We start from the raw sequence: 13,390 nt of genomic DNA, 5'->3' as shown, positions 1-13,390 counted from the left end.
GGATGTGGACATGCTCATTTAAAGTGAAAATGATCTTTAACCGATACAAAATTGCGAACAATTTTTATCCATCGACAACGAGCTTCAATGCTACGATGAAAATGAAGATTACGACGCTGCAATCGTTGCTCGGGTTGCAGCAAAACACACGAGAGCATCGGAAGACCAAGAAAGTGATGATTACGATGCCGCTAATACGTTGGTGCAAGTGACAACACAAGATGCGAGGAAATGTATTGAAACTTTGCGTCGGTATTTCATGCAGAAGGGAAATGAAGGAAGTCTCATTGCTGCGTTAGATGTTCGTGGCGATTTCGTTCACGTGCAATCCGTCATGAGAACGCGTCAGACCACATTGGATAAGTTCTTCAAATATTGACTGGAATTTGGTAAGAACTTGTTTTAATTGTGCTTCCCATGCTGAGTATCGTGGAGATCGTTTCTTAGAATTTGTTTCTAAATTAATTTTCTCAATGAAAAAAGTTCGACTGTAGTTTTTGTTTGAACATGTATGTTCGCCATATGTGTGTACCGCACGATAAAGGTCATAATTACAGTTTAGTACATGATTTACATGTACATTTACTATTTACTACATGTGCAGGCAAGCCTTCACATTATTCAGCATCAGGTTTGTTAACTGCGACCGCCGAATGACAAGGCGAAAAAGATTGCAACAACCAATTTCTCCTTTTCTGCTGCTGGGGTTCGTTGGTGTAGGTCGCTGGCTGGCTGTCCTCCCTTGGCCGATGAGATGTGCTATTTTCTTTCTTTTTCGTTGCTGTTTTCCTTAGATGCGGTCTGCTGATACAAGAAACTCCTTTTTAATCAGATTTTTAGTTCAAGATTCAACAAAATAATTACTCCAGTTTCCTATACATCGTTGCAGAAAATAATTTTGTTCAGCTCCTGCCTCCTTTCGAGAACTCTTCGCGCGCACGTGTTTATGAGATCTGAAATTTCCTGATTTAAAGAAGAGAAGGCAATAACACTACGATTAACCAAGTACACATAATGACTGCCATCAAAATTTGATTGTTCCTTTCGCACAGAGGAATTGTTTCGCGCTGATGGAAAAATATTAATTTTATTCTCAGTGCTTCATTCACTATTTTGGTGATGCGCATCACTCGTGCCTGATATTCAGATTCATTCATTCGTCTGTCTGGTAGATAATTTTTATTTGTGTGAATGCTTATTTCAGTAACAAAGATAAAGAAATAAATTTAATTGATTTGGTAATACCTGTTTGTCATTTTTTGGGGTAAGTTATCTTGATTTCGTATTTCTTTTAGATCACACATTTTATTATCTGCACATTTTTCAAGTATTTATGGGTTATTGCGATTCACATTTGTTAATCCTTAAATTCGATCACGCTAAGTTACTATTTTTGGTGCCCAAGTAATTCTTATTTACTACACTTTCAACCATTATATCATTACATTTTGGATATTAAAACATTTGCTGCCGTATTTTCTCACATATTTCTCTACACTACATGTAGCACGCCCCGTCTTACACATAGGACACGTTCGTGTAATCGGACCAGCCGGTTATTAGGACCAAAACGATCGCTTCCCGATGTGGTCCGATTAACCGGAATCAACTGTATTATTATTTTTATAATAGAAAGGGAGAAATAATCACATTAAAAAGAATGTTTAAAAGCCTGCTACAAATTAAAAATTTATCTTATTTACATATATATATATAACTGCCCAAATTTGGCCCAAATGCTGATTTAATTGGTTAATATGTGCTTTTAGCGTCTTTATTTTTATCTCTTCCCAGGTAATAAATAGATAAAATAATAATAAATAAAAGGAATAACCACGGATGATAAAGGAGTAACCAAGGATGTTACGAATTTTGTATTTAGATAGCTAATTTTAGTAGAGTTATAATTAAAATTGTTTTATTTCCCCATGCAATGCAGCGCGAGACGAGTTTTAAGAGTAAGCTATGCAGGGAAAGTAAAAATACAGGAGCACGTGCATTTAACATTGACTAAAAGTTTATCTCAGTAATTTATAAGTTACATTTAATTTGAATAAATGTAATTGTGGTACAACTCTGATATACGCCCTAATTTCACCAAATGTGGCGATATGTGTTCTGCGCTGGTTTTTGGCGTGTTGTATGGCAACCCTGTTGACGTTGAAAAATCTTTCGCTGGAGTTCGTTTGTTCGCGTCATGCTTTGTGTCTGAGAAGCTAGAGGGGAAAGATATAACGGTGAAAGTTGTTGAAGTGAAGTTCGGCAAAAGGAAATATCGTCTTGGCCATCCTGTTGAGGGGCAATGGGTATTTGGAGGTGTGGAAAGAGGGTATGGGAGATTATTTTTAGTGGCTGTACGTGATAGAAGTAGGGATTTGTGATTATTTGTTATTTTATTTATTTGCGAACCATTATATGAATTTTCTGGATAGTGTGTCTGGCTGTCATATAAATACGAAAGTGATTATGTGGCGGCATGTTAAAGGCGGTATGAAATTGGTATTTCTGCTGTTCGAAAAAGCATTAATGGTAAGTGCATTTTATTTTATTCTTGTTCTTATTTTGTAGAATGTTAAATTCATTGTTTTTTTTAGTAGGAATTTCTGTCGCTATTGTTGTTTTTTTGAATTGTTTGAAATTTATTTTAGTTATTTATTTGATTAGTGCGTACCGTCTAAATTGTGCATTTCGCAGATGTTTTTTAAAGTTGAAACAGAACGCTGTGTACATGGTATTCTTTGAAATTTATTGTTGTTATGTTAATTTATTAAAGTGAGATGTGCGTAGTTCGTAGATTCGTTTGTTGCCTAAATTGTGCAATTCGTAGATGTTTTTTTAAGTTGAAACAGGATGCTGTGTACATGGTATTCTTTGAAATTTATTGTTATGTTAATTTATTAAAGCGAGGTGTGCGTAGTTCGTAGATTCGTCCGTTGCCTAGATTGTGCCATTCGTAGATTTTTTTTTTAAGTTAAAACATATCGCTGTGTACATGGACTCTTGTCAAATAATTTTGGTTAGAAACTTCACGGTTTTTGGTTATCTAAATTTTTTGTTTTTGTTTCGGATTTTTAGCTTAAATTGTGTGTTCAAAACGTGGTTTTTGCATTCGCGAAAACCGTGTTTTTGGAGACATTTTAGGCTTAAAGTTCGAAATGTAGACAAAACATTTAGATAGCAATATGGCAGCGTGGAGGTTCTCGCCAAAAATATTTGGCGACCTGAGAGCGCATATCAGAGTAGTTCCGTAATTGTCTACTATGTTAGTATTCAGTAATTCTTCTCCTTTTCTTTCCAGAAATCTCGAGAAGCAGAAATTACTAGAATCTCTGGCGACCTATTTAAAGTTATAAAAAGCCAGACAGAAAACATCTCATCTCAGTTGTTGATGTTTAGTTAGCTGTTTTTGCTACTGTTGATCGGATTAGCTTTCGCTCTCCTGTGCTTTGCGTCCTACTTAACGCTTTTAGTACTTTAAAGTGCAACTACTGATTACTAGTGCGTGATAATGTGAACACTTGTGCAAATATTTCTGAGAAAAATTCCAGTGTTTTGTTATATTCCTTTTTCTAAGAGTGAATTTTAATAACCTCTTATAGGACTTGTGCATTCAATCTCTTACGAATCCGTACGCAGGCAACAATATGTGCTTTCGACGCATTTATTTTTATCTCTTCCTAGGTAGAAAATAGATAAAGGAGTAATAAACTCACCTTCTGCTTGAGCCCATTCTGCAAGGCATGGAATACGGGCTAAAAGACTGCTTTCACATTTTTCGAAGATCCCGCTGTCGTCTAATCCTACAGTCTCGAAACGGCCTTTAACACCGCATAGTAAAGCCGTTGCGCAAGCACCAGAATCCCCAACTTGACTGTTGGTGTTGTATGTCTAAAAGAAAAGACAGAAAGCGAAGCCTGTATTAAAATATTTCAAAAGAGTAATCTGTTGTGAAATAATAGATATGAGTTATTGCTGAAAGTTAATGACTCTGAAAGAAGAAAACAAAAACTTCCTTTTTTAAATCATTATGTGGCAGTAGTACGCCTGGATATGAACTTATATTTCGTTACATTGAAAGCCAAAAGCAGATAAGGTGTAGTCATTTAAGTCATAATCATTTTTAAAACACATACTACGTTTTCAAAGAAGATAAATTCATCAGAAAAACATAATTAATATAGTTAATGTTCAGTTTATTGTACACCTCTATAATGGGAAAGACGCGTCCTCTTTGATATCGCAATATGATGCCTTTACAGATATTGCCTTTAATATGATGCATTTTTTACTGTGCAGACATGGAAAAATTATAAAAGGTTTTGCACTACCATACGAAAATTGTGTTATGAATGAGAGAATGACAACCAGAACATACCATCGGCTGTTTGAATATCTCATTCGCGAACTGGCTTACGCGATCACATGTATATCGCTTTAGGTCAATAATGAATCAAAGAGATTCAAATGGCATTGTAGTACGTCAAATAATAAACAAAGACTTATCTACTTTTAACTGGGTTTTATGTTTTGGAATATTTAGAAAGTAAATTAATGCAGATATGTCTTCAAGATCATTTATATGCATCCAGTATTTGTTGCTGTTAATAATTTCACTTGTATGACAGTCAGCACAAGCATTATTAATGTCATGAGTCAGCCCATGACATTAATCATGGGCTGACTGTCAGACAAGCCCATGACATTAATCGTGACCAGAAGTCAAATTTTTCTGCCGATGGCAACAGCCTTCAGCACCATTAGGTGACAGCCCGACTTGAGCTAATTTCCGCCCCCAATTTTGAGGAAGAGCACCTCGTAAAGAACGAGTCCGTAGGATCTCCTATCTCTTTTTCCCTACCACCAATTTCTTGAGCTCTCGATGGTACTTTCGGCCCTCCGCATATTCAGAGTGACCCCATGCTGCAACAGACATTATACATTTACAAACATCCGTACCTTCTCCTCGATTCAAGCCCGGGCCCTTCAATAAGGTAAGCCACTAACCAGCATTTCGGTTAGGCAGAGCATTTAGTGTAAGATTTACAAACTTCAGACCTGGATCTCCTCTGTTTACTTCTCAAGATTTCAATTATATACTGGGTATATTAATGGTAGGTACTCACTACTAGCTTATAGAATTTTACGAAATTTAACATTTCCCGTGTGGTCTGAGGCTAAGTAATTGTTAGTGGATTTTTTATCTGGCAGGCAATGATATATGCCTGTAAACGTTTTGAGTTCTGTAGAATTGTAATACTTCTGTAGAAAGTATTAGCTAAACATTAATAAAAGCTTTAACTTACGCTTCAAGATTTCGTTCTAGGGACTTCTCCACTAACAATAAACAGAATGAAATAGCAGCGGTTCAGTAGGTTTGCCCTATGATGCTCTGGGAAATTTAGACTTTTAAATAATACATTACTGAATAGCAGTTAGAGTGATAAGCTATTAAACAGTATTTCCTGTAGGTTGTTATAAGACTTGATTAAAACTTGGTCAGCATACTGAGTCTAAACATTCTGTTTAGTCTGCAAATGGTATTAACTGTTAGCTAGACAAAGTATCATTATGCATATATTCTAAGTGCCCATCTAAGGAATTAAGTTTCTGCAATTACTGTTCATGATGGAATTTAAAATTTTATTGCATGCAGTATAGTTAACAATATTTAGAGTCTATAATTAAACAAATAAAACATGTTTGGTAAGGTTTTCATCAATCATGTATATTTAAGCAAAATGGAATTTTTTACATTGTCAAAAGTTTTGAAGAAGTAGACAGTATTTACTTGCAAAATTTCTATTTCCTGTAATACAAAAACGCGTCGTACGTCACTTGATCTCACCAAAATGAAGGTTCTATATCAGGTGCATTACACGCATGATTCGCATGAGTTATAAAGCATCAAGATAACCTTAAATTCCATGCCATACATTCTAGGGCCCAGTACTAAAACCAGTACTGAAAGCAGTGCTAAAAAGCGGTACTGAAAAATTCCGTGCCAAAGGTTTGGTCATGTGGTGAGTTGAACAGACTCATAACTTCAAGGAATACTGAAATAAAAATTCCACAACATGATCAGCATCTGGAGATCTGTGAGTTTATACCATCATATCACAGAAGTAATAATTTGCATTGAGAAGACATTCGTCGTTGCAGAATTGTTGTGTTTAAGTAAAACACCGAACTCACAGCTAAGTATTGGAATATAATCCTTCTTCATTATACTTTTAAGTAATGGATGACATGTTTTTTATCTCAAGAACTAACAACATCGCAAGCTGCTAAAGTCATTCTTCTTCCCCTCTTTGAAATACCCTATATTTAAGGTAAAGAATTTGAAAAAAAAGTCAATGATATTCAAAAATATATTTGCGCTTATATTTCTCAAATCTACCAAAAATGATATGAAAAGTAATTGGAAAACAGCTTCTTTAAAATTTCCAAATATCCTTGAAGATAGGGAATCAATTTATTTAATTATTCAAATTCAGCTCTGACCTTTTAATATAATATTAGGTAGTTTTATAAAGAATTTCAGCTTAATATTCTCTCAATTCTTTATTTTAATATTTTTGTTTTTTAACTGTTAATTAGCACCAGAAATGCTATTAGTCTTGTTCATCAATTTTTCCGTCCTTCATATTACTTTTTAAATAAATCGATGTTGTACAAAATGTTGTATATTATTTAAATATAATATAGCGAATATAGAAAAACGAGTATGGCAGTAGAGATAAAACGATGTTTCCACCAAATGTTATCACGATGCATTATTTTTAAAGACAAAAATATAGCGAATATAAAAAATGTGTGGTAAAGTAATTGAGAATTCTAAAGGTATGCTATTTTTAAATATTTTGTGATTTTGCTTTTGAATTTCATGACTTGTAATTGAAAAGAAAGTGATGCTTAAACAATAAAGTAAAAAGAGGCAGAATGTTAGTAATAAGGAGATAATAATAATAAATAATATCACTAAGAAAACTGAATATTGATACGATGAATTGAGAAAAGCCTGAAAACATGTAATGGCAACACTTAATACTGTGTCGGGAATTCTAAACATATGCTGTTTTTAAAAAGTTTCTAATTTTGCTGCTGAATTTTATACGGTACAAGTATATTTCTATGAAGAAAGTGATGTTTAGTAATAAAGTTAAAAATGCAAAAAAGAGTGTGTAGGTGATCGTGTTTAGAAAATTGAACACTGATATGATGAAATGTGAAAGGCCTGAAAACAAAAATAGAAAAGTGTACGGCAACACTTAAGCGGGAGTTCTAAAAAATGATGATTTTAAAAATTTGATCATTTTATTGCTGAATATTATGTGCCGTAGTTCGAAGAAAGCGGTATTTAATACGAGTAATAATTAAATTAAAAAGACAAAACGACGCTGTGTTAACAGATGGAAATTCAGTAGTAAATTAGTAATTGCTAGCTCAGCAAAAGGCTAAATATCCTTAATAAACCATCTGACGTGGCCGCCCAGACGAGAAAGGGATTAGTTACTGCGATTCCTATACGGAAGAGCCCAGGTTCGAGTCTGGGTTTGGCATAAAGGTAAATTGTCTGCCCTTCCTAGAAGCCGTTGAATCCTTTCAGAATTTATTTTAATTTTTAAATTCTTTATTGATTACATTGCTGCATCATATATAAACACAGTTAGTTGCACGAAGTTCAACAAGAATAAAAATGCATTCATACGGTCTTTTAAAAAGAAAAATGATGACTGGAAATTACAAGAAACATTAAATCTTTCTGTTGCATTAAATTCAAAATTTTTCATAGGTACACTTCTCATTCGTATCCATGTATTATTACCTGAAATTTGAAAACACAGCATTAAGGGAATAATTTTATAATTATCCCTAAGACTTTAAAACTACAAAGGTTATGGCAGCTTCCCAATGCAGTGTATTAATCTATCTCTCAGGGAGAAAAGCTTTAACTGGACTTAGTGGTTATATTTTTATGAATGTAAACGAAGAAGTGCATTTAAAATAGATTGCGGTTTCTTAAATACTATTTTTGTTCCCTTTAATCTTTAGTTTTACGACTTCAGGTAATTTCTGAACAAGGTAAACGATTTTTTACAAATAATTTTCGGTAAACTGAAATTAGCAACATTTTTTCAGAGGCATTAATAGCTTTTTTTAGTTCCTCAATTTTATAATACAGTTGCTGTGCAACAATTATTACTTCACTAATCTTCTGATTGCACAAGCCCATCATTAAAATAGTCATGCTTTTTCCTGCATAGCTTGTGGATCAAGTGGTGTATTTTTAATTTAAGCGTATTAAAATGAAACCAGAAGTTAAATAAAAGGTGCAATATCAAATTTAAAGAGCAGGCAAAAGACAAACAATATACAGCTATTAACTGAAAGCACTACCATCTACTTTAGAAGATTGTTTAAGAACATTAAGAATAGTCTTCACAGAACAGTTCGATAGTTTAATGATCCAACGAAGCCATTGCAAGCTCAGACAGAATAAATAATAGTACCACATTCCAGCCGGAAATCTAACTACAATGAGTAAATGAGGGAAAGGAAGTAGAAAGAAAGATTTGACAAAGGAAGCGCAAAGCTGAAGTAAAGGAAGAAAACAGACAGATGAGGAAATTGAATTACTTCTGTCATCTCTATAAGAATTAAGAACTCATTTATCTACACCATAATCACGGAAGCCGCATTTTAAGTAACAAAAACATAGTATATAGTATTAAATGGGAACTGTGACTTGCCTCACTTAACTGAAAGAAGAATCAGGATAAGTTACGAATTTTACCGTGGCAGGATCTGTTATTGGCATGACCCTTATGGGTAACTTTGTACAACTGCGTCCCAGTTTTAAAGGAGAATCCTCGAAAGACAAATTCAAGGGCTTGAAATCATTCTTACCCTATCTCTAAACCTCTCAAGAAAACTATCCCAAATGGCTGCGTACTTAAAGTGCTCCCATGGCATGAAGACTATGAAGAAGATTATGCACTTACAAAAAATCTAAGTTTTGTCTTGGACTCGACCCCGTGCCCAACCATATGGCAGCTACCAATGCTAATCACTTTACCGATCAGGGCATCAAACAGCCCTTTACTGCCATCATTGAAATAATGTTCTATATTTAAGAAGTAACTAAACGAGAAACTTCTTCAGAGATTACGATTGTTTCTTCTTTTAAACGAGGGACAAAATCAACAACAAAATAACATTTGAAAAACTGCCTGATGCATATTTGTGCTACTTTTAGCCTTCCACAGAAAGACATTGTAGACGTTTGCATCTGGCAACTAAAAATTACGGGCATGGAAAAATTACAGGCACTAAACTTTACTATATTTCCGACACATATTCATATTAGAGTTATTCAATCAGATTCTCATACTAACCTTGAACTGCACCTAATACTTGCAGAACAATTTTTCATTTCTGGCAGTTAATATTATATTGCCGTAAAATAGTCCCCATACTTGTAAAATACAATTGTTTCAAGGGTGACAGGAAAGACCAAACGGCTTGACTTGAGGACATTTAAGGTCCCTCGCATATTCCCCATAGTACTGAAACGTTTCCCACTTGTGCCAGATGTAAAAAACCATGAAGTTACTGAGCAGCATCTACTTTGTTGTGTTCCGTTGTTGTGTGAAGATCTGTTGAAGAGACCTAATTTCGTCTTGGAAGTTATGAAGATGAATGAATTTATAGATCTGATTTGAGATTAGTCAGAAGATTAGTCAGAAGAAGATAAAACACTAAATGTTCATTTGTCAATTAAATGTTAAATAATATTGAAAGAAAAGATTTTGTATTAACTACCAACTGTCTGTTAGTTTTCATTTAAGGAAGTTTTATTTATCATATGCATTTTAATAAATTTACAGTTCATATCTAAGAAAGTATCAGACGCGGTTTATTACAATATCAGTTAGCAGTAATCGAACTACAACTTAACAATACTTTGCCTTTAAATTTCCCTAATAATTTTTGCAAATATATTTTGTACTATGCAATGTTAAGAATTCTTTCGCAGAAAAAAGAAGTGATAAAACAACTAAAATATCCTATATAGTTTATTACTAAAATATCTAAAATATTTTACAAGAGACGAATCAAACTGATAATACGAGCAAATATTCCAATAGCAAAGTAAAGCTGTTTGCTTTACTATTGGAACATTGTCATATTAACTGCGATTATTTGATTAATTAATATTCGCATTCAGCTTTATATTCTTCCTGCTCAAAAGATATTTTAATGTTTAATTTTAACTGAACAAACATTGCAAAACATACCCGCCTAAGTAACAACTGATGACATTAACTTATTGAACTGAATAAATGTGTTATACTTTTATTTTCCTTCAATTATTAAAAATATGTGATATTTCGGTACAGTTTAGAGAGGTTTTTGTTCTGGCTTAACTTATTTTCATGTGTGTTAGTTACTCTATTAAAACATTGAGATGTATAAATAATAATAGCTACTGGTGAGAATTCGAAATTATTTTAGCAAGTATATGCGTATGAATGAAAATATTTCTAAATTTGTCTATACATTGGCAAATAATCTAAATGTTTCATCGCTTAGAAGTATGAACGAAGTAACTAGTGAGTAACATTCAACTAGTGCAGTAACATTTAACTAGTAAGTTCTGTTTTGCATTTTCAAGTATTTAGTGTACGTATATAACTATTGCCTCGAGTCTTACATTATATCCAAATTTAAATAACGATAGCAAACATTTCACAAGATATTCGTAACAATACCGTATGCTTTTTATCTGATTCACCTGCAAGGCATTTTTACATTAGAACGCCTCTGCACATATTTCTGACAAGATCAGAAAGATTTTTTTACCGAAAGCACGACATTCTGTACATCTATAAAAATGATAAAATAAATAATACTTTTACTTTGCTTTATGTTTTAAATGGGGATGATATAATCAACATCTCTTGTGCGTCTCGTTTTTCTTGAGGGCGGTGGGAGGGCAAATACGGAAATAATTTTAGAAAAAATAAGTCAGTACAAAGCAGAAATGATTAGATTGATAATAGAATAAAATACGATGCGTATTCGGAAATCATTGGCGGGAAACTTTCTCCAAATTGAATTCCTATTGTTCAACGTCTTTTCCTCTTTACCTCTTTTGAGTTCAACTGCGTGACATGACTACTTGCTACCATCTAAGGGCTCATAAATTTTGCAATCTCTCCAACAGATGCCAAAATTCTATATTCAGATAAATGATTTACTCTCAGCTGGAAGGCCTGTTATATAGCATGTCCTTTTATGTCAGTAGTGCATTTCATCCAGCCTAACATGCTTTCCTGGGCACACTGTGTGAATGGCGAAATAAACTAGTAGTCATTACCGCCGAATAATACTATTTGTAATCCAATGGCATGCACTTGCCTGTTCAGCACTGGCCAATCCTAAAGCTAGAAGTGGAGGCACTTAATAGGCGACCACCGTTGCTTCCTATGAAGGGGACGGACAGTTACAACTATGCCTTCTCCAGGATTCGATCATAGAACTTCTTTATCAGCAAAATTCTCAACCACAATGCTATCATCCTTATTACTGAAATTTTAACAACTAAAATGTTTTGTAAATCTCAAAATACATGATAATCCGAATGTCCAAGGTCGGGGCTATACAGGAGATGCAATATCACTCCCAACCACGCTCCGGTAACTTCGTACTTCTTGCTAAAGGTGTGTGAGGCGTCGCATTGTCGAGGTAGAACATGATTACTTTGTGATTAGACAATTCTGTCCTTTTCTCCTTTGTTGTTTTCTCCAGTTTCATGAGTTGTTGGCAGTAAACATCTGAGTTGATCGTTTGGTTCCTTGGAAGCAGATATAAACACAGAGTACATTTGTAATCTCACCAAATTGCCAACAAGATCTTTGTCTGATGCAACTGAGCTTTCGATATGATTTGCGCTAATTCATCATGCTTGGAAAATGATCTTTTTTCGATAAATGTTATTGTAGACGGTCCATTTTTCATGACCAGCAATAATTCGTTTCAAAACGTTATATGACGATTCCATTTAATTATGGCTTTAATTTTGTCAGAAAGTCGGCTAAAACGTTGGTCATCTTCAAATAAAAAATATCATAAAACAAAAATTTTTAAACAAATTCTGACACATGTGTTCTATTAAGCAATCAACATCATTAACTTCATATATCTCTTAGGGAGCTTCAGCCGCTTCTTGTCTTTATGAAAATAAAAACGTGAAATTTGTCAGTTTTTTTTTTAATTTTAATTTTTACACCTCATGTTAAAATCGACCTTAAATCGACTGTAAACACAAATTTACGGAATATGTTTCAAAAGCACCCATAAAGTGTCAACTGCCAAATTTCAAAAGTAAAAAATATAAAATTGAAAGAAGAATAACAAAACGAACATAACGCTGCGTATTTTTGCAAACCGAAATTATTTTCTTGCCAACCTAATATTTCTGCTTCCTTTGTTTTGCACGCTATTTCGATCTTTTGGGGTTAGCTTTCTTCCAGTTCTGTGCCTCAGACCACGCAAATTTGTAACTTTTAAGAGACAATATTACTGAATATTATATTTTTTATTTTAAACATTAATCTCCGTAATATATATTTATTGAAATATAAAAGTGAGTAAACTTACTTTCGCTAGAGCGACGTATTCAAATTTGTCAAAAGTCAGTTCATTTTCTTCTCCTGTGTGACCTCTCTTTTGTCCCCTCAAGATACGAGCTGTCGTCACTGTAGTCAGACCCATTCCATCTCCGATGAAAAGGATAATATTTTTAGCAACGTTGTAATTTCTATCGTCATCTAAATTTTTTATCAGCTGGTTCTTGGCTTGTTGGTACCAATACCATCGATCTGAAAGGAAATTAATAGAAATTTTCTTGAATTCATATTTATAATCAAAATCCTGATCTTCAGTTTAAAAACTTTGTGAACATTAATAATCTTATTTTCAAGAAAATTTTTAGCTCAATTACATAAATATTTTACTATTTTTTCTGATCTAAAATTAATGTGGTTTGGAACAAGTTTGTGATGATCAGAATCAACCATGTAATCCCCCCCCTTTTTTTTTTTGTCTGAAAAAGGACTCGGCAAGTATTATGCAAAATTTCATGCCTGACTTGCAAATACCATCAGAATTTATTTCGGAACAGAAGGTGTGAAACATTTGCAAGAACCTCTCTGAGATTCGATTTTCGGATTCTGAGATTCGTTCCCCACTGATCTCCGAGATTCGTTCCCCACTGCTAGTTGGACATGCTTCCAGTAACACCGCGAAGTTCAAGCAATGAAGAGAGAAAAAAACATTATATTTTCCCCCACTCAGAGGGAATTAGAATGTTTTAGACATAGACAAG

The 13,390-nt window shown here is 33.8% G+C and overlaps 1 protein-coding gene across 2 annotated transcripts in view; it reads right to left on the bottom strand.

Moving 5' to 3' along the window:
* The window catches only part of LOC118201177 (alkaline phosphatase, tissue-nonspecific isozyme-like), a 457,970-nt gene that overhangs the window by 203,370 nt on the left and 241,210 nt on the right, over nucleotides 1–13,390 (bottom strand). For both annotated transcript variants that reach the window (XM_085811453.1, XM_085811454.1), the window contains exons 2-3: nucleotides 12,664–12,884; nucleotides 3,714–3,888 (exon numbers count right to left, since the gene is read on the bottom strand). In XM_085811453.1, coding sequence (XP_085667579.1) covers nucleotides 3,714–3,888; nucleotides 12,664–12,884 — 396 coding nt within the window. The remainder of the gene's footprint in view (nucleotides 1–3,713; nucleotides 3,889–12,663; nucleotides 12,885–13,390) is intronic.

The sequence above is a fragment of the Stegodyphus dumicola genome, chromosome 2, assembly GCF_044657685.1.
Source record: "Stegodyphus dumicola isolate Sdum_Otavi_A_Nest chromosome 2, ASM4465768v1".
Classification (NCBI taxonomy): Eukaryota; Metazoa; Arthropoda; class Arachnida; order Araneae; family Eresidae; genus Stegodyphus; species Stegodyphus dumicola.
This window is presented reverse-complemented; position numbering and strand designations above follow the sequence as displayed.